General features: G+C 38.0%; 1 protein-coding gene across 1 annotated transcript; it reads right to left on the reverse strand.

Moving 5' to 3' along the window:
- Window positions 1-2,914: 2,914 nt before the first annotated feature.
- LOC105388940 (WD and tetratricopeptide repeats protein 1) lies at window positions 2,915-25,334 on the reverse strand. Its single transcript, XM_048629601.1, has 14 exons — window positions 24,847-25,334; window positions 24,663-24,774; window positions 22,888-23,066; window positions 22,369-22,579; window positions 20,951-21,074; window positions 20,505-20,614; window positions 20,032-20,211; window positions 19,286-19,413; window positions 18,576-18,723; window positions 16,009-16,105; window positions 7,129-7,291; window positions 6,631-6,799; window positions 4,011-4,172; window positions 2,915-3,567 (listed from the first exon to the last, which is right to left on the reverse strand). The coding sequence occupies exons 1-13, from the start codon at window positions 25,044-25,046 to the stop codon at window positions 4,011-4,013; spliced, it is 1,983 nt and encodes a 660-aa protein (XP_048485558.1). The 5' UTR covers window positions 25,047-25,334; the 3' UTR covers window positions 2,915-3,567.
- Window positions 25,335-25,450: the final 116 nt, after the last annotated feature.

Genomic DNA, 25,450 nt, shown 5'->3' on the forward strand with positions numbered 1-25,450 from the left:
GTTCAACGTTCAAGAGACTGTGTTTTAAGATCCCAGGTGGAAGAAGTAATGGAGAAAATTATAGAAAAATCGTTTTTAAAATAAAAGAAGATATATGTATACTTAAGTAATTTGGTTGATAACTCGATCATTTTCTTCTTATTTCTGTACAGTGATTAATATTATCGTCAATGTTTTTCTTCTTTCTCTGTAATTAAATGTTATGGTTAGAAAGCAACCACAGACAATCTGGATGTCTTTTGATACATAGAATAGCGAGCATTGTTACACCATAGATGTCGATTCTGAAGGAGCAAAATTTAATTTGATGGATGTCAAGCAAATTTAAAGCTTGAGAGAGAAGAGCTTGTCCTTTCCAGAGGAAAATAAAATTTATGGTAAACTTTATAGATTGGAGAGGTAAATCCTGATAGAGGTAAAGGTGTTATAGAGTTGTTCGGGTAAAGTTTTGACAGCTAATAAATTAGAAATGGTGCCTTCAGAATCAACAAAATTTTCGTACTTAATGAAATACTTACCTACAATTTTGTAAAATCCCTGTATTCAGTTATCCAGTAGTCTTTTGTATTAGAAAGGAAAGCATTTTAATAAAATGCAGTGGATAGCTAACCACCTCACGAGATCATAAAATTAATGCATTGTTATTTTTTATATCATAATTTTATTTCTCTGTGTAAAACATCTATTTACATACAAAATAAAAACTCTATAAGTATTATCTACTAACAAATATTTAATTTAAAATCTAACCGAGATTTTATATTTATTAAATACCCTTAACAAAAAATTTAACTTGGCAAAGCAGTCCTTATACACAAATGGTTTTCTCTTTTTGTTCCTTAAAAAAATATAAGGATTGAGTGGCCAATACTTTAACTGCCAATATAGAGTGCTAAAACAGTATAGTAAGCCTAAATGGGCTGACTCAAGAGGTCACTCTAAATCACTTTTGTTCGTACTAAGATTTTTCATTCCCAAAAATTTCAAGGAAACTTTTTTGTTCACTTTTTACTATAGGCATTTATAAATATTTCTGTGTGTTGCAAAAATTTTAGACCAAAACTTGTTCAGAATGGCCACCTGAGTCACACTTTCTTTTGGATTACTGTACTGTACACGGTAAATTATTTTTAAACGTTGTATATGTACATGAGCAACGATTAGCGAGGGACTCTGACTACCCCTTCGAACGAGTATTACAGTCATACGTCTACGCGCATTGTCCAGGCTTCATCGAGAAGGAAGGGCGTGTAGGCTTCACAAAAGGTTTACAATTTCATTCTCATCAACAATTCAAAGTATGTATCAACATTATCAATATTTATGGCTTTTTGGGAATTGAAATTAAAGTTGCATATCAAAAAGAAGTTTGCCCTTTGGCATATTTTTTATTCTTTTCCCAAACTCAAATCCAGTGTTAGTCTCGCATTTTAGATTCTCAACCAATGTACTGCAATTATTAATAAATATTTTACATCTACATCGTTTGTTTCACTGCCATTTCGGTACATAAACCTTAGTACAAAAGGTTAAGCAATCCAATATTGCATTACATAATAACATATACAACAATATGGGTAGGTTAAGAATACAGTATTTGAGAATAAATCTTAAGTTTCATTCCACAACTGAGTCATACCAACACATAATTTGGTCTGGAACTGAGCTAGAGTATATTTGAATTTTTAACCCACTCATTCATATAAAAGTTAAAGAACAAATTGTTTTTTGTCAGATAGGGACAAAACAGTTGAATAGTTAAAACGTCCTCTTACTTTTCTATGAATAAGGGGGTAAGTCTTTAGCTCTTCTGTAAACTATAAGTATAATATCTTATATCTCAAAAATATTACAGATCAAACTATATGAAACTTCTAACATTAATAATATAGATTGTTACATTAAAGGCGTAAATAATAATAGTCAGGGAGCACTTAACAGGTTAACTTAATATACAAAAAAACGCATGGTCATTAATGAAACCCTGATAACACTACAGCTAAGTGTTTGGGTATAGAAATTACGGTATTTATTTACAGCAGTCAAAAAAAAACTATTTTGTGGTAAGATCATCATATATTATGTATCGACACTTAATAGTGTCGCTATAATTAGCGACCAATACAATAAGGATGGCAGTTGCAAGGTCAAGTTAAAACTCTATCCAAGTTGATGCTATTACAGGTAAAAACTCTACCAATGAATCAATAGCTAAATAAATATAGCAGTTCTACGTCCAGTCCAGTTACAAAATGGCTTCGTAAGACACAGTGGCGCCATCTTAGATGAACGTATTTAAAAACATGTCTACGGGGTAATAGAGGTATTGAAATGGGGGTGCAAACTGCATTGCATGTCCACATTCATGAAAAATTGGCCCATAGCAACTAAATATTATGTAATGTAGTAGTAACAATACTAACCAGTCCAGAGTCTATTTGTAATTAGCTCTTGATACTTCAGAACATCCCATTTCAATTGATTAAAATGTTATTATTAAAAACAACATCATTATCATGATCATCATCATCTCCTTACACATTCAATCAGTCTTTATTTATTTTTACAGCCACATTGCTTTTTCCCTCGCATTTCTTTGCATTGTACACCTCGTTTGTGTAAGCCGCATAATATTTGGTAGGTACCTAGTAAACCTCCATAATTATTATGAAAGAAGAAAGATACAAGTTTACCATAAATTATTAAAAAGGAAACCATAAAAGTAAGTGTAAAATATGACTAACTTTGACAACTGCAGTTGTTGCCATTGCAGTCTTGCAAATGTAGACAAACAGTAAAGATACTCGTATGCGTGGAGTAAAATAAACGCTGTTTGGTTGGACCGTCACGTGACACGTCTAGGCTCTGGGCCCTGAGTTCACTTCTCGATAGGTTAAAAAACTCGCGTTTTTTAACCTATCGAGAAGTGAAATCGAAACGCAAATTTGTATGGCGCTGGAGACACGCCACCTAGCGGTAAGTAGCTGTACTAGCTCTGCGCCATACAAATCTGCATTTTCGGTTTCACATTTCCGATTTCTGTTATATAAGTAGTCAGTGCATACGTTTGATTGACTTCGATGGTAAATTCTGCATTGTTTGAAAGCGTTTGCTAATTGAAGGAGTATTTATCTATCTATGTCGTTAGAGTGAGACAGTGTTAGTGCCATTTTATGCACTTTTTTCCGACTTTATACTTTGTAAAACGGATTGATTCCTTAATAACATATTTAGGAAATTTATCAACACATGTATTATACTTTGATTGCCAATGCAATTTACGGACATAAAATACAAAATGTAATTTGCGTCATTTTTGTCTGTCACGGAAAATATTCTTTTGTAGAAAACTTTGCACTATAAGCTTCAACGAATGTGGATAGGACACGAACAATATAATTTGTTTAAATTCACTTTATATTATATGGGTACACATATTTATACATAAGTATATAAAGTAATAACATGTATTAAATCTAGTAGGTATTTACATAATGACTAAGTGTGATGTGACGCTCCAAACATCCTGTTTATTTATATCACCGTTACCTTGTATATTCCTAGTACCTGGAAATAAAGGGGATTTCTTTACTGAAACTTGTTTTCATTCTATTTACGTTATTAAATCGTTTATTCCTTATTCTCACCCAAAATCTCAATGCGTTCTGCCGGTGATGACGTAAGTATACATAACTCGCCAGCGACTCACCTACAGTCCAACTATAAAGTCATGACAATAAAGAGTGTGATTTTGCTAAGACTTTTTATCATTGTTAGTTATTTACTTAAATTTACATACGTTTTAAAAATAAAATACCGATTGATAATGGCTTTTTAACGGATTTGTCCTTAAATAAATATAATAGTTCCATTAAATACGGTCTTTAACAATTAGTTAGAATCCACTTCCGTTTTCAGGACTTTATAGTTTTACTGTAGCTTCATCGTACCATCGGCATCGCCTTCAAAGGGTCGCTGCGCTGGTAGCGAATGACTCGCAGAGGACTCACCTAGCTGGCGCGGCAAGCGGGCGAGTGCAGGTCGCGGTCGCCGCCGCCCGCGAAGCTGATGTTCAGTAGCATCGCCTCGAAGGGGTCACTGCGCATGCGCTGCTGGTTGGCCGCGGCGGCGGAGCCCGCGTCTGATACCACCCGGGGTTCTGTGTTGCCGTCCTGTGGGAGAACCGTATTTGAATCTGTGGTTTATGGGGAATTTTGGCGAGCTAACCTAGTCAAGAAGTACCGGGGACAACCGAGAGATGGCACTGAAGCGCAAAACACAGATAATGCTTATGAGGTCTTATTAGAGGCGCGGGCGGAATGTGTCAACCGCATCACGTATTTAGAGCGCGCTATGGCGTTCAGCCGCTATTCGTCTTTTACTGCAAGGACGCCCTCCGAATCCTTTATTACAATTTTATTCATTCGTGCAGCATTGCCGCCATTTTGTTTTTCTTTCATCGATAGAGACTGCTATAATTTTCGTCTATCTCGGCGAATCCTGTCTAACCATCCAGTCATATCTATATCTAGGCCTCCCACCCCGGTTAGATGTTTTGGTAGTAAACTCGGGGCGCGGGCTCCATATACGCACTAGGTACGAAGTAGCGATGACGACCAACAGATGGCGTTCAATAAACAGAGGACGCTTATTACGAGTGGGCGAAATTTGTCATATCCGTGCTACGTCTTTAGAGCTTGCTATACCCAACAAACAAAAAATACTCTCATAGTGGCTTATAATGCCAAAAATATTTTACTTATAAAAGCCGTATTATCGCTAATAAGCGTGCGTTTGGGCACAAATTACAAGGACAATAACGTCAAAGCCCTCTTATAATTGTTTTATTGTTAGCTTATTTTTCTTATACGTGCTTTATTATAGCAAGCAACAAGAGAGTCAAACTAATAAAAGCAAAAGCATTGCTTATAGAAAGCCAATAAACTTGTAAGAGACATGTTGAAAAGCGTTAATAAAGCCAACCAACCTTATACGTGTTTTATTATGGCGAGCAACAAGGGAGTAAAACTTATAGCGGTAAGATAAATTCTATTAGATAGCTACTCAGTGTATGAGATTCTACAGTAAGTGTTTTCCTGAGTGATTTTTGACAGTATGACAGCGTCAACAAGTATTATAAAGACAGATGACAAGAACCAAGTACTTATAATTAATTTAATTTATTTTTTAGAGTGTATATATTCTGCTCATTTATGTGAAAACTGTGTGGGAATTCAAACGTATGGTAAAATGAGGTACAAAAAGTGTAATTATATCAACGGGCCCTTGAATTTGAGTAGTTTTACGGTAAAAATGTGAATAATTATTGAGTCATGTTTCTTTATAACGCTTTTACAAGGGTAACAACAGTCGCACATCGTCTATAAGAAATCTATAAGATTATAAGCTCTGTAATGGCAACACTTGTTTCATAAGCTATCGCCATTTTATCTATCGTTAGGGTTCCTTTGACGCAAGTATTATGCCGACCGTAGCTATATTAATAATTATTAACTATACTTATTACTTTTCAGGTAGTATTGCAATGGTCGTTAGAAATAAATTATACTTTACTTTATTACTTTTTTCAGATTTTTTAATAATGCCGTACAAAATCTAGTAATATAGTAAAAATATTTGAAAAGGGGAAATCAAAACTATCTGCAGTTCCAAGCAATTGGGAAATCGGGGACCACACAATCATCATCAGAGGGCCCTTAAAACACCCTTTTGTAAACATTGGATCAGCCCTCGTATTGATTAATGCTTCTACTGATAATCACCAATATGGTGACTGAAAAAAAAACGTGATTCTCAAATTTTTGTTTTTTTTGATTTTCCTTCATAGATTCCCACCACGTTGAGTACATAAATATTTCGATACATTTTTAATTTCAGACAGAATTGGCCAAAGTTGATATCCCCATGAATATCCAAATCCATCTCATTCACCTACATAAATGTATAATATCTAGTTCACTACCGCTAAGTACTGTTATAATCTTCCTCACTGATTAGACATAGTCATGTTCCATAAAATCATTTACGGGACCATCTAGTGATTTGTTGGTATCAGCTTGGTAATTTTGTGGCATTATACTCGTAGCAGTAGAAGTGGTGGGTATCTTTTAATATGACCATCTAGAGAATAATACATTTTTAATAGCTATGTAAGTGAATATGGATTGCTTTCATTCTTATAAAGATCATATAAAATGCTGTGAATTGTTTGTTGGGTAGACATTATATAAAATGCTCCTATGAGGTTAAAAGTATCATAGTTACCTTATGCATTACTATTATAAGAACAATTAGCCAAATAAAAAGCTTTTATATGGCTTTTGAATATTATATGGCTTAAAAGCATTGTAAATGCTCTTACAAGTATAACACATTTTCAATCCTTATTGTAACCATGTAATTTGGACTTGTTATGGTTAACCCAACCAAATTATAAGAATAAAGGTAATATTAGCCAAATCTTCTTATGTCATGCGATTATAAGGAACATTGTTGTAATGAAAGCTATTTTAAAACAACTATAAGAGATTAGACCTTATACATATAATTTTATAAGAGTAGATTGTTTGTTGGGTATCGTTCGGCCGCTATTCTTGTTGCAGTGGGCACCTCGGGGCGCGGGCTCCACAGGCGCACGGCGGACTCGATCCCGCTGGTGGCCAGCAGCAGCGCGGCCGGGTGCATCTGCACGCAGTTCACGATGGACTCGTCGCCGCGGAGCACGCGAACGATGTTGGTGGAGCGCCGGCTCCAGATGAACATGCTGCCGTCGTCTGAGCTAGAAGAGGAGAATAAAATCATTATAATTTTATCTTTGGTGTGTGTGCTGTACACGACGTATTTGAAATGCGCGTCTACCGAACGAACGCGTGTAGATAAACGCGATTATCTACACGCGTTAAAAAATAGTTTGAGAGATAAACGCGCGTATCGCTGTATCGATGCGTATACGCGTATTATAATTGTTGAGATGCGTTTGAGGTTGCCTTTAATTCACGTCGCAAGAGCTGCGCGTTTAAATCACGCCGTGTGCTATGACTCTAAGAGCGCAAACTCTGTCTATAGTCTAAGACGTAGACGTAGACCGTGGGACGCCCCCACACTCACCCGGCGGCCGCGAACTCAGCCCGCGGGCCCAGGAAGTTGGCCTCCTTGATGTCAGTAGTCGTGTTGCAGTGGCCCAGGAACCGCCGGCTGTAGTCCAGGGCTGAAGCCCGCAGTTGACGCTCTAGTACGCTGGTGGATTGCTTGTCTTCTTCTTCGCCTGGTGCTGTGGAGGGGTTATGTAGCGATGTAAAGTCAGTTTTTTAACTTCAGGTACTAAATTTACAGATTCTGAACGGCTAATCAACAGTCGATTTTCCCGCGATTAAGTGACGTATCGTTTAGCGGGTGGCATATTTAGTGTAAAATGACAGATGTAGCGAATACGATGAGGCTTATGTAAAATGACAGGATTTTACCATTCACGTGTGTCTAAAATGTTGTTTGTGAGGTAGGTAGGTATTTAACTATTTGTAATTTAAACGTGACGTTTATAAAAACATTATTTGAGAGACATTAATTTATAGTGAATCAATCAAATCAATTGGCCATGCTAACTTTTTGAACAAGAATGAAATGCTTAAGGCTGTCACTAAAGCTAGAAGAAAATCAGAATCTGTCAAATCTAGTGAGGGGGGTGAAATTTTAACATAGTACTCGAAAACATTAAAGTGAAGACATGCCACTTTGTTAAACGTATACTAAGTAAGTAATATTGTTTTGTAAGTGATACGAAAATATTTATTTTTATTTGAAAGTATTTTTAATATTTAATCATTAATTATAAAAAGTCGTGCCCGTGCCGATATTTATACAGGTTGTTGCAAAAAGGGTATACTAAACTAAGCCGAAACCTACGTGTGCAGCATGTTATTGATGTTATGTCTAAAACCCTGGAAATGAAATCAGAATGTAAAAATTCGCGTTTTTTTTTTTCGCGAATTAAGTACCTATAGCCTCACTTGGGGGCAGATTTTAATATAAGAGGGACTACAGGGTGTTGTTAGCCGAAAGGGCGTTACTCTGAATAACTTTTATCCTAAGTATTTTTTTATATTCGTGAAAAAAAAAACGCTTCTCCATATATTTTTTTTTGGTCACGTGACCTTTTAGTTAGACGACCTGTTTTATTTTGGTGTTTTAAAAGCAGAACAGTAGTTTGCAGAACTCTGCATATACAGGGTGTCCCAAAAGGTTACGTAGCTGGCAAAGGTGGTGATATGGGGTGGTCTGGGTGAGGTATAATATGTACTTAAGTATGTGTATTTTGGATATGATAGAAATAATATTTTTGTTTCTTAAAACAAAAAATAAATAAAACCTTGTTGCGCTCTTTTGCTCACTGTAAGTACCTACAAATATTGCTGTATTAAAAAAATTGCGGTTTTGTAATAACGATTATAAAAAAAGTTATTTCCAAGTCAAGGAGTCAGTACCTAATTACAATTTCAGTCAACACCAGGTGAACTGAAAAAAAATAGATAGTTCTAATTATTCTATAATCACTTTAGATCGCAAACATTGTAACTCCACTTTTCTCGGCGAAAAGTCAATTAGTGTCAGTTGGTGTCAATTAGGGCATGCAATACCGGAATAATTTTCAATACCGGTATTGAGTTTCGGTATTGCTACTTTGGGATTCCGGTACTAATACCGGTATTAGACTTTCTTGTTGTTATAAATGGCAAATATTGTGTTTAAAGGACTATAGGCCAAAATTAAACAAGAAAAGGCAATCAAATTCTGTAATTATAGATATAGATTTCTACGACAATTGAGTATTAGAGTTAAAATGATAGATTTGAAAAAAAAAATTTGGTGTCGGTTTACGCATGGGCAACAGTAGATTTCCAACGGCCAAAAACTACATTAAACTATTGGAAACAAGTGCGCTTTCATAGTATATAAGAACACAAGGCTAACTATACCTTAATCGCTTTATTTATAGCCTAAAAAGTCCGATTCCGGTATTACTTCAATACCGGTATTAACTTTCAATACTGGTATTGAAAAATACTTTTTTTTTTCCGGGTTCCCGGTATTGCGGTATTGTATGCCCTAGTGTCAATAGAAACGTTTTTTGAATTTACATGTTTTGTTTTACTCTTTATTCGAAAAAAAAAACTGTATTCCGCATTTTACAATTTGTTTTCCTCTAAACCAGAAACCGTGATTTTTAAACAAGAAAATTTAGTAATTCCCTTTATTCTCATATACAACGTGCGATGTAGGCGAGCGTGAACGAAAACTATGCAATAAGCCTTTGTTTTTATTACTACTTTACTAAAATAAAATAACATACTCAACAATGTTAATATTTTTTTTTGCAATACTGTCTAATTATTAACATGAATTTCAATCAATTTCTTTTTTTTGCATCTATGCGTCGAATGACGGCATGACGGCTGCTGCAGCTACGTGCTGTCCAGAGTAGTCCAGACCTCCAACCAATCCCACCAGTACTGCAGGTTGCGTCGAATACGAGCCATTCTCTTCGACTTGACAAAACAGGTGCTCCTGGAAGTATTGAGTATTGAGTATTGAGAAGGGCCATAAATCGCACGGCACCCGTACCGTATAGAGGCAACGGACTCCTTTGCAACAGCCTCCCAGATTCCTAAGTAGCCCATGCACTGCATGGCGAGCACAGCTCCAGCTGTTCGTAATGAATCCTTGGGATGTCAGCCCTCTAGGAACGCGGTTACTATTTTTAAGCTAAGAGCTAGTTCTCATCCTGCTCCGACAGTGAACGAACGCAAAGTATTGTACCCACTATCGATCACGCATTTCGGATGCCAAACTGACTGTCCGAAAGGTCGAGACCGTACCACCACGTACTACAGAGGTATAACTCGTTCGAAGAGCTTGTCAGGCTCTTACAGCAGTTAGATGTGTCGGTCAACGGAAAGATAATCTACAGGCCTGCTTTATTTATTTAGGAGCACTAATGTGGCCTCCTTTCAGTCATTGAGAAACTCACTGGCACTCAGGCTGCGGTTGAACAGGAAGATAGACTGTCTAAACAAATCCTTTTTAGGCTAGTTAAAAAAAACTTTAGGTAGTTAGTATGTTAACTAGAACTACAAATAAAACAGTATATGTGTCTCCTCTTAAAGTCCCTGAGTCACCGCCTGTTGGCATAGTATAATCTTTTTGCAACATCCTATATAGGTAATATCAGGTTTACCTGGGCCTGTAGAGTGAGATTTGACCTGGCAAGGGGAGTCACAATAGATCTTTTAGGTTGCAGTGGCGAATGGGCACTGGTTTCCCTGCCCTTTTCTATAACTATAACTATATGTAATTTTATGGCAATTCAATAATGGTATGACATTTACATATTTGAAAAAATAATAAAAAATATAGGTACATTACCTATAACCCTAATAAAAAAAAACTGGTTCAGCCCTTCCTTTAAACTTATAACACCCCTCTATTTCCTTCAGGAGTTCAAAAGCTGTGTTAAATACATATTTTTTATGAGTTTTTTTTAATACTAGACGACCGTATGGCGTAGTAGTTATTGACCCTGACTACTGAGCCGAAGTTCCCGGATTCGATTCCCGGCTGGACCAGATCTTTGTTTAAACACAGATATTTGTTCTCGGGTCTTGGATGTGCCCGTAAAATGGCAATAGGCCCGCCCCCTATTACATTGGGATTTAAACAACACTGGCGAAAAGTGGGTGCAGCAATGCACCTCTGCCTACCCCGCAAGGGAGTACATTAGTACAAGGCGTGAGAGTGTATGTATGTGTGTATACAGGGTGTTAACTAGAATGCGTTTGAGCGGGAAATGGGGGTTAGTATTAGTCTAACCAAGCACGTTTCTAAGAAAAAAAACATCAGAATCTCGAATATTTATGTTTAAAGTCTAAAGTAAAGTGGAAAGTTTTACCTTAATCAAAAACATGGTCACCCTACACAAACACATAACCAATGAGACATTCGATTGCAAAAGAACACACACTGTAAATTTGTTATCAACTTCACTTTTCATAATTTATTTGATGTAACTATGATTGTAATTAATTACACAGTATAGGTAATAACAATTATTAAATAAAATTGAAATTATTCATGGTGATTAATGACATACTAATCAACAATTAAACAGCTGATTGTCATAAAGTTTGAAAGATCGTACAGAATATAATTTATGACTTTCTAGGAGCTCAGAACAATAATTAAACCTTTTTACTCAGAATAAGGTAAGCGTTTAGTATTCACCCTTGATACTTACCACATTTTATTTTTCTTTTATTACCTAAAGATGCGTACAGACCGGCCCAACGAACGTCCACCGATGGACATTTATCATACATAATACAGGGGCAGATTGAGCAACGAAGGTCAACAAAACCCGTTCGTTGGCGTTCGTTTGGCCGGTCTGTATGCAGCTAAAGTTAAAAGACCACAATGCATAACAGGATGATAACAGGGTCTACTTCAATGACGAATTAGTTTACTTACACTCGCTCATCTCGATTTGTGTTGTGTACTTGCGATTGAGACGTCTTTGATGACGAATAGTACGGAAATCCTCATAATAAGTATGGCCTCACTTTAAATACCAGTAGAATAATCTCGCGTATCATAACCATCGAGTATTTATGATAGTCATTACCTTCTCTGTGGATCTAGTCTGTCAGTCAGTCATTGTTGTTTACTTGTTTACAATCATTTTTTACAATTATTACCTAAAAGGGAAAAGGTACCTACAATTCTATCTTTTGATTACCAAGCCTTGTTCCTCATTTCGTTTTATGTTGTGCTGTGCTGTGAATACGTGTGACCTATGTTATGAAGCATAAAATGAAAATGTTCTGTATTCATAAAAGATAATTGTGTATCAATAAAGTGATACTTATGGAGTAAAATAAAATGTTTACAATGGATTGGGTACTTTGAGTACCCAAAATCTCGTACCTTGACGATGTGGCTCCACGAGTGTGGTGCAGATGCACGCATACTTTTTTATTGACCTTGGCTTTGAATTGTTTGGCCTAGATCTTGGCTTTCAAGTTCATGGTCATTCTGTCAAACGTACCTAAACCTGAATAGGGTGACTATGAAATTTTAAAATGTACTAAATAAAACTGTTTTATGTTGGTCAGCTTAAAGCAAATAAAATACGTTTTTTAATGTCTTATCGTGTTCAGTATCATCAGCTGTATCTACCATTTCCCGCTCCAACGCAATTAAGTTAACACCCTGTATATGTAGATAAAGTCGCGCTTAACCGCTTTTTTTGCAAAGCTTGTTAAATACCTTCATAGATTTAAAAAAATATGTACATTTTAGTTCTTCAATTTTTAAAAGTACTGATACTTTTGAACACCCTTTAGTGTACAGACTACCACATCTTAAAAAATATATTATAAAAAAATACGGTTTTTGGTTTCAAATAATACAAATTGAGAACTTAATTTTCAACACCCTGTATATTGTGTAGCTTACCTAGCATACACAACCGTTAAAATAAAATAAAGTTAAATTATTACCCCTCAGAATATAAACAGGCTCGCGCTTTGGCATACTGTATTGACCGTATAGTTCTTATTCGGAGAATCTAATAAGTGTCATTATGTATAATGTTTACCTTTATCTATGCATCTGTAACTCTATAGTAAAAAATGTAAACAAATCGAAAAGGCGAAATGTTTTCTAAGAATTTTCGGCTTTTCTCCATCTAAAATGTTTAGAAAATTAACTTTTCATAGCAAATGCATATGTATTATAATATTTGCAGTCATCATTTGTTGATTTAATCAGTTTTTGTGAAATATTTGATTAAAAATAAAATGGCGTGGGTATCGCTCCTAACAGGCCGCCACCAGGGCGACGACTGAAGAAATCTGAAATCTGTCACGGCGTCATCATTTTTAAACCGGAATTTATTAGTTTTTTGCAAAAAAAGTTGACTTCTGGTCCATTAAATCCAACTCTTTAAGGTAACTTTGTTAAGAATTTAATTACCTACACATACATATAAGATTCCATGAAAATGGGCCCTCTGATTTCGAGGGTTTTTTCATAATAAGTCGAAAAATGGCAAAAGACATGGTCTGTTTGCAATTTTTTTTAACATACTTATTATAATCCTGCACCAATTTCTAAGCAAATATCATGTTGAGTATACCCTCTGCTACAATATATATTTTTCTCAAAGTGATAGAAGCTACCGTTTTTCCAATCTAATCAAGTATATCAAACCGACTTTAGCATTTTAGGTTTCGTAATCCCCTTAAAACCGTTTCGAGGAATATGCTTCCAGTACAATTTCTGGTCATCAGATTTTAAATTAAATCTCTATTTTTCAATTATTCAATAAAAACTAATAACCTTCATTTGTCCTTTCTATGACGTCACATTAGGATCATAGAGTATAATATACACACGGCAACGGCAAATGGTTGGCAGGGCACACTAACGTAGGTAGTGTATGTGTGTGTCGGCGACGGTTCTCGGCAACCAACACACGGATATTGTAAACATGTAGTTGTGCCAGTGGCAATGATTCATTGTTTTTATGATATGAAGCGAAATTTTGCAAAGCATCGTGATTGATTGGATGGCTCAGTTGGTAAGATATAAGACTGACATCAACCGGGACGGTGGTTCAAATCCCTTTGAATCTAAATTATTCTTTTTTTGTTTTTATAATAGATTTAATTTATTTTTCTAGATAGTTACTAATAGTATTGTAGTATATACGAATAAAAGCAACACAGAAAGTGAATGAAACAAGTTATTAAGTGTTAAAATTACCAAATTTATTCTTGCCGTAACATAAACATTAAGGATGTTACGTTTTTGTTGTTTTTCGTTTTAAAACATAGTTGTAGTTTATATTAATAAGGAAAATTTTCAATTAGCAGTTTTAAATCATAATAAACATCAGAAAAGGATGGACTGGCTGTTTTACTAAAGTAAATAGGCAAGTCATTAGTTATATGAATCAACATGTTAATTAGCTAGAAATAAGATAACTTATTCCAACCTCAGTAACAATAACATCATTAACACATTGGCTTACCCATAATTGTAAATAATAATAAGTATTTAACAAAATAACTAAAATCTTATACAAATGGAAAAATAAAAATTACTGAGCTAACCCCAACAACTATAATTTTCACCACTTTTTCGCCATAATATCTTACGTCCATCCTTGTCTGACTTAAAGGACTTTTCATCACTAAATATCACCACATTGTTGCACCAATCAAAGTTTAAAATAGTCAGTCGCAAAACGCACTCTGTTTCGACGATGCTGATCGGTTAGAGCAATTTTCTTCATCGGCCTCCGACACCGCAACCCAGCAGTGAACCCGTACGGTTTGTAGGGATAGATAGATTATGTGTTGTGGCCGTAGAACGGGTGCTGCAGAACGGATCAGCGCTATGTGCAGCTACGATTTCTCGATGGCGTGGTGATGCATCCGTATAGACGACTACCGTCTACATATCCCGAATTTGCGTATCGGTGAACCCATAATTGAACAGTTCTCCTCTGCAAACAAAAAAAAACAAATACTTAGCTTATACAAATACAAATATTCTAACGGTCAAATAAAATTATATTTGCAGTTCTATGTTACTTACCGATATCATTAAACGTCTTGCGATTTCACTAATTGTAATATTTTGTTCATATAATACAATTATCTCCGCCTTTTTGAACATGGTTAAATGACTTTCCATAGTGACTGCGAAGATAAATTAATTATAAATTGACAAATCACAAAGTGAATCACTATGCAGACGCAGAGGTGAATTGTCACTAAAACTAAAAACTAATTTCGTTTATTCATATTGTATGAGGGTAGAATGGTTTTACTTCTCAAATGAAGAACGAATCATATATTTTTAGCGAAGAGAAATAGTCGACAGCTATGCATATTGTAGTCATTTGTCAATTTCAAATAAATTTATTTTATACTCAACAGCGTTTAAATTAACGCTAAATTTAAATAAAGTAAAATAAAAATACCCATCAGTGGACTCGAACTCACGACCTATGTTTCATAAGTCCAACATACTACCAATGAGCTACGAAGAGTATAGCTACAAGTTGTGAAATTTTGCTTCAATTCAATTTTATAACTATTTGACTTACTCGACCGGTTGATATTTTTATGTCACAGCTGGTGTAAGGGCGTTTGCCTACGCGCAAACTCGTTTGTGCTGTTGTGTGTGTGTGTGTGTGGTTTGTTACTGGTGTATTTACCGATTTCTGCTTTATTGCACACATAGACCACGTTAGTGTGCACACATACACTACGTTTGTGTGCCCTGCCAACCATTTGGAGGTGCCGTGTGTACATACTGATTAGGATATACGCACAGAATGCATTTGCCTTCAAAACAAAAGTAAACGTCAAACGTCAATAAACGCAAACCTCATGTACTCTGTGAACCTCACAGCCCGTGTCACCCGTGTGCACAGAGTAGGTGCCCGTGTGTTTATTTCTCTTTATTGATTTTATTTATTTATTTTCTACCTTGTTTTGAATCTCTACTACGAATAAATAATAACCAGTGGATACTACGATGACAACAAGAAAAGAGATAGTATTTCTTTAGTGAGTATTATTGCTTCACAGAGTATTATTTGTAGGTTAAGAGTTAGATGACAGATGACAATGACATTCTACCTCACTGACGTTAAGTGACACTTGCTTTTTTTGTGGCGCAGGCAAAGGCACCAATATTTTAGTACGTTCTGTGACGTCATACGACCATTCAGCCGGCCAAATTTTAAAATTATACTAAAAATAGTTGTAATGAATAAAAATCAAAAATAACGAAATTAGTTTCTTAAAATGGTCTATATTTTCAAAATAAATTATAAAATATACATATCATAAATTGGTAGCATGGCCAATTAATTAGTAGTCTAGGCAAAGCAGAAGGTATAAGTATGAAAATTCCACTTACTTTCATCGGGTTGCGTGTCCATATTCTCTAAAGCCACGTTAATATCCTTCTGTAGTAGAAATACCGCATGACTATTCGCGTGACGGGGGAATTTATCCTGAAAATAAAGAAAATTAGGTTTAGATAACATAAAAGCATATTAAAAATTAGTCTAATCTGATGGCCGAGTAGCAGTTACTGTTGATTAAGATTTCATTCATTTTCTCGGGAGAATCTCGCGTCGCGCGTAAATATGAATGGGAATTCCGGAATAAAAATTATTGCCATGGCCTATTTACGCGCTCTAACAACTCTCACTAGCACACCTACGGCGGCCATTTTTATCATCTTTCATTCACAAACTAAATATTTACCTTAATGTAGAGCGCTATGTCGTGCGGACGTTATTGGTGTGTTTTACTCCGTGCGGTTGCTATTGATACACGTAGTGCCATGCTGTTGGTATTAGTGCGCTAAGAAACACTCACAAAAACTAGTTTTTTTTCTTCTTTCGTCTATAAAACGACCTATTCCTTACTACGTATGCAATCAGATATTATGATGGTCTAAATTTTTGTGTTCTACTATGTTCACTGACTAAAGCTCACCTTAAAGTAGTTGGTCACTCGTGCGCCTCCCGCGCGCGGCGCATGTCCATGAGCCCCTTGGCGAGGCGGAAGTGCGACTTCACGTGCGCGGGCCAGCCGGGGCAGTGGCAGGACAAGTGTACTTACATACCTACTTATCTATTTATTGCCGTGACGTGATATTGGCAATGTGTAAGAACAAGAAGGTTTCGTTGAGGTTGCACGGTAGGTGCGGAGTTATCCGTCGATACCAAGCGACGCTATTAATGCACGTTATGCCGTGCGGTCTTTATTAGTGCGCTCTATACAGTCCCGTCGTTATTACTGGCTACGCCATGCGGTTGCTATTGACGCACGATTAGTGCGTGCTATGGCGTGTGATCTTATGCAATCAGATATTATGATGGTCTAAATTTTTGTGTTCTACTATGTTCACTGACTAAAGCTCACCTTAAAGTAGTTGGTCACTCGTGCGCCTCCCGCGCGCGGCGCATGTCCATGAGCCCCTTGGCGAGGCGGAAGTGCGACTTCACGTGCGCGGGCCAGCCGGGGCAGTGGCAGGACAAGTGTACTTACATACCTACTTATCTATTTATTGCCGTGACGTGATATTGGCAATGTGTAAGAACAAGAAGGTTTCGTTGAGGTTGCACGGTAGGTGCGGAGTTATCCGTCGATACCAAGCGACGCTATTAATGCACGTTATGCCGTGCGGTCTTTATTAGTGCGCTCTATACAGTCCCGTCGTTATTACTGGCTACGCCATGCGGTTGCTATTGACGCACGATTAGTGCGTGCTATGGCGTGTGATCTTGATTAGTGTGCGCTATACGGTGCGGTTGTTACTACTGCGCGCTTTGACTTTGGTTTCTATTGCGTCCTATTCCTTTCAGATATTCCAACAGCCTCAATTTTAGTATTATTTCATGCGCACTGACTAAAGCTCACCTTAAAGTAGAGCAGACACTCGTGCGCCTCCCGCGCGCGGCGCATGTCCATGAGCCCCTTGGCGAGGCGGAAGTGCGACTTCACGTGCGCGGGGTCCAGCCGGGGCAGTAGCAGGACAAGTGTACTTACATACCTACATACTAGTCTATTTACTGACGTCTTGCATTCATTGACATGACATTTAATAAGCAATGTGTAAGAACAAGAAGGTTTCGTTGAGGTTGCCAGGTAGGTGCGGAGTTATCCGTCGATACCAAGCGACGCCATTAGTGCGCTATGCCATGCGATCAGTATAACTGCGCGCGACACTGTACGTTCAATATAAGTGCGCGCTATGCCGTCGCGGTCATTATTGGTCTATTAATGCGCTCCAAAAACTCTTACCAGCACTCGATCGGCGGCCATTTTTATCTTCTTTCGTTCACAAACTAAATATCTACCTTTATGTAGAGCGCTATGCCGTGCGGACGTTTTTGGTGTGTTTTACTCCGTTTGGTTGCTATTGATGCTTGTTATGCCATGAGGCTGGTATTAGTGCGCTAAGAAACATTCACAAAACCTCCTTTTTATCTTCTTTTGTCTATATAAATTACCTTAAAATAGAGCAGGCACTCGTGCGCCTCCCGCGCGCGGCGCATGTCCATGAGCCCCTTGGCGAGGCGGAAGTGCGACTTCACGTGCGCGGGCCAGCCGGGGCAGGAGCAGGACAAGTGTACTTATATACTTACTAGTCTATTTACTGATGTGACGTGACATAAGCAATGTGTAAGAACAAGGTTTCGTTGAGGTTGCACGGTAGGTGCGGAGTTATCCGTCGATACCAAGCGACGCCATTTCAATAAAATTGCTGCTAAACCGTGCGATCTCTATTAATGCGCTCTAGACCGTGCGAATGTGCGACTGCGCTATTATTACGTCATTATGGAGCGACGCCATTTGCGCGCTATCCCAAGCGGCTGCTATTTGTGCGCCCTATTCCGTGCTACGAACGCTTTCAGACATTCAAACTTCCTTAATTTAACTGGTCTATCATGCGCACTGACTAAAGCTCACCTTAAAGTAGAGCAGACACTCGTGCGCCTCCCGCGCGCGGCGCATGTCCATGAGCCCCTTGGCGAGGCGGAAGTGCGATTTCACGTGCGCGGGGTCCAGCCGGATCGCCTGGTAGCAGTCTTTGATTGCCGCGTATGTGTCGCCTGACCTGGGGGAAGAGAGGTGTGGATTAATATGTCACCCACTGTATTATAACAGCGTTATCGACATCAATAAATTCATGTTATGCCCATTTGAAAGAAAGAAGAAAGAAACAAAATAAATTTATTTTTATTTCACCAACTACAGCGTCGTATTTATTGCAAATCGCGATAAAGCGACGTTTATCTATATCGATAAAGAACTCGTGTAGCAACAGCAGGACACAAAGCCAGTAATAGCTTTCTGCAGGCCATTAGCCTTATCAAAGGCAGAACGTCCCCTGCCGACAGTGAACGAGCAGCAAGTAGAGCTAGACTTAGAGCGGGTTGGCGAGGGGCGAAAAGCGAGTGTGTGTAGTTTTGTGGCTGGACTAAAAACTATACTGGATAAGAGATTATTATAGCTATACCAGTGAGACGAGCTGTTACTACGTTCTCCAACATATCCTCAGAAATTAACTGTTTTGAGACATGTTCTACTGGCTCATTGTAGGCAACTCAATAAATCATATTTTATATCACGTCTTCTCTCGTGAATCTTGCGTCCCATGCTAGGTACACTACACTCACCAGCCCCTGCGCATGAGCGCGGCGGCTCTGTTGGAGTACAGCACGGCGCAGCCGGGGCACTCGCCCAGCGCCTCGTTGTACAGCTCCACCGCCGATGTGAACTCGCCGCGGCTCACGAATTCGTTCGCCTGGAACAGATGCAACGGCAACTTTTACTACGTGTGGTGTCGACTCCAAACCTATTGATTCTCTAAAAAGTAATTTACCATAATTAGCCAACCAGATTTGGGTACTATAACTTTATAATTGTTTGTGTAATAGGGAATATGCTTGTATTTTTAAATATTATTATTCAATAGTTTTACATCGCTTTATTACGATATACTATACTTAGTAAAAAAAAACAACCCCAAAAGAAGTTATTTAAGGTATTTTAAATAAAGTTAAAAATTTGCAACCGACACAACCACTGTAAAAACCCGTCATGATGGCGCGCTAAGTGTGACGTCACACTCTTGTTTCACGCTTAGAATGATGACTCCCGCCAGTCACGCCTACGCTCTGTTCTATGGGCATAGATTATTCTGAGATTGACATATACTAACGTTTTACGTCACTTCCGCCTTAAGAAAATTCGAACCGTTTCGCGGGACGTATATTGGATTGATGATTATACTAGCAAAGTATATATAAACTTGATTAATTGAACGAATCACCATCCTCTTGAATTTTTTTGTGATTCAGAATAGGTACCAATGTTTTGATTGACGTTAAAATAGATCGATTGATTCTACTAAACCACTCACCATTTCCTTCAACTGCCTGGCATGATTAGGCAGCGGGGGAGGCGGTATCTCCACCGTCCCATTCGTCCCGTTGGCCCCGTGGCTCGCCTTCCCTTCACCGCGGTTGCCATGCACGTGGGATATTATGAAGCTTTCTACCAAAATAGGGCGACGTGCTGCGTTGATGTCGAACATGTAGACCTGTGGGAAGGGTGCAGTGGTTAGTAGACTGGTTAATGTAGTGAAGATGCAGGGTTTGATTCCCGGAAGGTATGGATATAGATTTTAATGTAGATATCCGTGCTTGGTTCTTAGATTGGCACAGAAATTGGTTTATTGATACGCTAAAGATAAGTGGATCTTCAAATTATTTTAAGATTTCAGAATAAATTTTGCCTTTTTGTTGAAACCGGATCTATATACTATCGGAATAAGTACAAAACGGTCTAGTTCACGCCATTAACATTATTAAAGAGGGTTAAAACTTTATTTACCTGTTCAGAGCCGAGGTTGACCAGCAACTCGTTGCCGTCGTCACTGAAGGCGATGTATGTGGTCGCCTTCTTCGGGAATGTATGCTCGTTAGGTTCCAACGATAGGTGACCTGAAACAATAAGCAATTATTAATTAACTTAATTATAAACACTCTTGCAATTACAAAGCGAAAATAACATAAACCACAGGTGCTGCATCGTCTTCAGTCGTCGTCGTCATCGACAGGGAGTTCATGGGACATAACAGAAAGAATTACTAAATAAATTTGTAGGTCAGCAAGCAAGGTGCGAATTTTTACACCGTGCGTGCAGTGAAAACTTTTATCGCTAGGGAGAGTTGCCACCTAGCGGTGGACTGCCTTAGTTTTCATTGGTCGAAAGGTGATAAAAGCTTCCACTAGCTTGAACCTCTCTTTTACTCTGATAGAGGTTGAAGTTGCACTAACCTGGTGCGTAGTACTGGACCGCCGCGCGCGGTATGTTGTTGTCGGGGTCGCCGTGGCCGGCGCGCACGCTGCGCACGTTCTGTCGCTCCCACATCTGGCGGGAGTGCGACGAGCCGGCCGGTTGCTGTGGGTAAGGTAGCGTTAGCAGAAGTGTGGTGGGTAAGGGTATGTCGCGACATTGAAACGGTTACAATACAACAAACATGGACAACACACAGCAGGAATGAAATAGGTATTTACTTGTACATATACATATAGAAGGGTTTGGAAGTTGATTTACTTGAAAGGAAATTTTATAGTGTGGAATTAGGATCGAGGATCTCCTAAAATGGTGGAAACTATTAGATTAGGGTGAGTAGATGCAATAACTTATTGTGTTTGTGCAGGATTTAATTTCGAAGAATATATAAAATATGTTTTGTCCAACAGAGGACTTTTAGAGATAGAACTTCATAGATAGATAGATAGTTTCCAATGAAAGCGTGTAAACAGTGCGTAAAAAATAGTCTTCATACGACAGTAACGAAAGAACATCCAGACAACAGATATGAAGAACTTTTTCAAAAGTTTTATTTTAGCAAACAACACAATGTTAAGTCGAAAGGGGTAACACAAAATTATACATATTTTATTATAATGAACACTTGTGTGACCCCTTCGGCTTGCAATACGATTTTCCCAACACCATGGTATATACAGAGTGTCAAAACTTTTGAAAATAATGTTGGTCGTTATATTAGTAAAAAGTCTTTCAAATTTATGAACTGAGTCACAGGGCTTATAATATCACTTTTAAGACACCCTGTATATTTATATTGAATATCTACCATGCGCACAGCTTGAAAACCGACAATAAGGCATAGTTTTTCATTAGACAGATATAAGACAGCGTGTGAAATATGATTACTAAAACCACCATTTGACTCTACACACAACTTTTATCTTTTCACATCTGACTATTGAAAAAAAATCTTATTCATATTTGCACACCATAAATAGTTATCTATAACATTAATAATAATTTGGCAGCTAGCACTTACGCCGAGTGGTTCAAATTTCGCATAGAGCGGAAGCTGCATGTAAGACCGCATTGATGTGATTAAATTACAATTTTATTAACAAAAACTACTTATAAAAAAAGCTTATGACTTATGAGGGATGTATGTACAACCTATGTATTGTATTTATATTTAACGAAACTACAAAACCAATATATGGATGAAAAATTTACACTCCAATAACCCATTGCAACAAAATCAGATTATAGAAGAATAAACCCACTGCAACCAAGTGCTGCAGAACTATTTACATCTACAATAAATGCTATATTGCCATTATTTTAAAGTAAACATAGAAAAAATCAAACGTAACCGTAACTCCCAATCATCAGTGCTACCACCTATAAAAACTCAACTCACCGGCGATGCGTGCAGTCGTGCCAACGTGACCATACGCATGTCATACAGTCGCACATAGAAGTCATTCGCGCCCACTGCTAGCTGGTGCGAGCGGCGCGGGCTTACCGCCACGCACTTGGCCTCGGCGTGGCGACCGAGGTGGTTCAGTAGGTTTACTGCCACGATTGGAGCGTCGGCGTTGCAACGGTGCGGGGCTCGGAGGTCGTGCTGGCTGTAAAATAGATAGAAATATGTATGAGAATTAATAAACGATCAGCTATTTACGAGAATAGGTTAAAATACGTTTTTATCTGATTATTGTTCAACACAAGATTCTCATACATTGCCACTGTTTGACTAGCTTAGTACAAAACTCACATCAAAGTACAAAAGTCCATCCTCAGCAACATTGTACATACAGCTAGTAAGGGTTGTCAAGTGCAATCGCATAATGCGATGCCAAATGCCATGGAATTGCGGATTTTAAATTCAGTACTGTTAGGCCCAGTCCAGCCTAGATATAGCGTCAATAACACTCACATAACAAGCCCATCCTCAGCGGCACTATACAATATATTAGGGTTGTCAGGCGGCGTGGCGAGGCGCTTCACTCTACCACAGTGACACGTGCACTCGCGCAGGGGCGCCGCGCCCGCCCAGCTGCGCACGCGCACCGTGCCGTCCGCCGCGCAGGTGGCTAGCGTATCCGGGTTTAAGAACTGCGGGGAGAAAGAATTGCATGTTTTTTTTTAATTGATAACTAGCTTTTCCAGCCAGCTACCGACCAATAACCGTTGGGGTAGACGAGTTCTCGAGGGGAGGACTACCGCTCTCAGTGGATGATTATTGGCTGATGATGATGATGAGCCAGCTTTGCCTTAAGAGTTTTTTTAATTAGGTATTTTAAAAGAAATTCATTCCTAATTTTCATCTGATTATGAGGGGTCCATTTTATTATTAATCGAGGAGGATAAAGGAGGCTCTATTTTATTATTATATTGTGATCTGACAATGGGGAATGAATTGTAGTCCACTGGTACAGATAGGCCCATCCCAAGAAGTGCTGTAACACTTTGTTATTCTTAAGTATTACGAACTGGTATTTATAATACTTACTTATGTCAGATAAGCTACAAACTATGACAATTTAGCTTATTTGTGGAAGCTTAGGTTTAACAATTAAAAATAGGGTATAGGGAGTATTAAGAAGTGTAGTAGGGTGCTGTAGTTCAAGAAATTTCTCTTTACAACCTCATCAACTTTACCTTTATTTCATACTAGCTGTTCCCGCGCGCTTCGCTTCGCCTTAAAAAGTTTTCCCGTGGGAATTCCGGGATAAAAAGTAGCCTATGTTCTTTCCCAGGGTCTAGACCGTATGTATACCAAATTTCATTCAAATCCGTTCAGTAGTTTTGGCGTGAAAGAGTAACAGACAGACAGACAGACAGACAGACAGACACAGTTACTTTCCCATTTATAATATTAGTTAGGATTAGTTTACAACTCATTTAATCCACTATCATCATGTTTATGTATGTGCCAAGATAAGGTACATAAAATTGCATATAGTGAGTGTCACATATACTGTTACATAAGTAGCATGTATGTAGTTTGTGCCTGAATGTTTAAACTGAAGTAACATCACTTCATATTTGTTATCAATGTCATGAATTCATGATCTTGTCAAACAATATTTTTAAGGTCAATGATATTACAGGGGCAGATAGATTTGTTCTCTGTTCTTGGGTGTTCAATGTTTGTGTTGTGTGACATCTCCAACCTGCCTGCCAAGTGTGGAGATTATGGTAATAACCCTCCAGTCTTGGAAGAGGCCCATCAAATAGCATTTTTAGACATAGCTGTGTGTGTTTGTTTTGTTTGATGATTGTTACACCACAGCACTGGAAGACTACACCATTTTATAAGAGTGATTCTTATCACAGTAAACTACCTCATATTATTAACAATACTATTAAAAGTACCAATTTAAGTCAAATTAGTATTAAGGAATACAACACTCTGCATAAACTACTTTTGATCTTGCCATTCCCATGCAAAATATTTTTATAGTTTAACAATTATTGTGAATTGAATCTGCGTATGCAGTGAAGGATTTGGGTGTGAAAGTTTTGCTGTTCATTACTTTACTGGCCCTAAAAAATAGTAGAAGGATTGCTGTGCCTGTCCCTCCTTGTTATATCAGGTGGTAAAACATATTAAACCATAGGAAGGCCTGGTAGGATTCAGTTGTGTCATAAATAGTAACTTGTTAATAACTTTGCTTAAATTAACTTTGTAACAGATGAATAATTTACCTTTACAGAAAATATATTTCCTGTGTGTCCAGTAGATAGATTATGAAGGGCTTTGTATCTGAAGGGATCCCACAGGATCACGTGCAGGTCATCTGAAGCTGATGCCAAGATGCTGCAAGAAACACATCCATCTATAGCATTGATCTATAATCCGAATACTGAACATGAGATTTAATGTACTTACGACCCGTCGTGGTTCCATTCCAGGCAATTAACACATCCCATATGGCCGTGCAGCTCTTTCTCCAAGCCTAATCGGTCTATCATACTTCTGGTGACCATTAATCGACTTTTGAATTGTCTATCGATATCTCCGCGCTCTCGAGCTGCCGAGAGCCCCACCGTGCCCCTGGCCCACACAGGGTCTTCTCTTCGGCCCATCATTTAAATAATATGGACAAACAATGCACTAAATCATCACAATCAAATCAAACCTTACGAGTCTAGACGTGGTCTAATCTATTTATAGTTTTAGGCATAATACAACGAAATCTAACCCACAGTGTAGTCAAAATTACACTAGATATCACTGCCTACAGCCAAATATAGCGAAAAAGACAGAATTCAACAATAATTTCCAATTTTTCCAGAAATTCCTTACGAAAATATTAGACTGACAAAAGTTCACAAAAGAGTACTCTGTGATCTCTGAGCAGAACTGTCAAACAATACAAGCAAGAAAACAAGGGCACGGGCAGCTGTGAATGTTGCCAGTTGCACACATCAGTATTTTGTTGTTGCGATCGGTCGTTGCGAAAGACGGATACCTGCTTAACACATTGATCTGC

This window comes from Plutella xylostella, chromosome 23 (assembly GCF_932276165.1).
Source record: "Plutella xylostella chromosome 23, ilPluXylo3.1, whole genome shotgun sequence".
In the NCBI taxonomy this organism is placed as follows: Eukaryota; Metazoa; Arthropoda; class Insecta; order Lepidoptera; family Plutellidae; genus Plutella; species Plutella xylostella.

Excerpts from the sequence above, each read along its gene's own strand:
- LOC105388940 (XM_048629601.1), bottom strand. The coding sequence starts at position 25,046 with ATGATGGGCCGAAGAGAAGACCCTGTGTGGGCCAGGGGCACGGTGGGG. Across the intron at positions 22,580-22,887 it reads GCTGAGGATGGGCTTGTTAT|CCAGCACGACCTCCGAGCCC; the intron begins GTGAGTGTTATT and ends TCTATTTTACAG. Across the intron at positions 21,075-22,368 it reads CACGACTGCACGCATCGCCG|CAACCGGCCGGCTCGTCGCA; the intron begins GTGAGTTGAGTT and ends CCTTACCCACAG.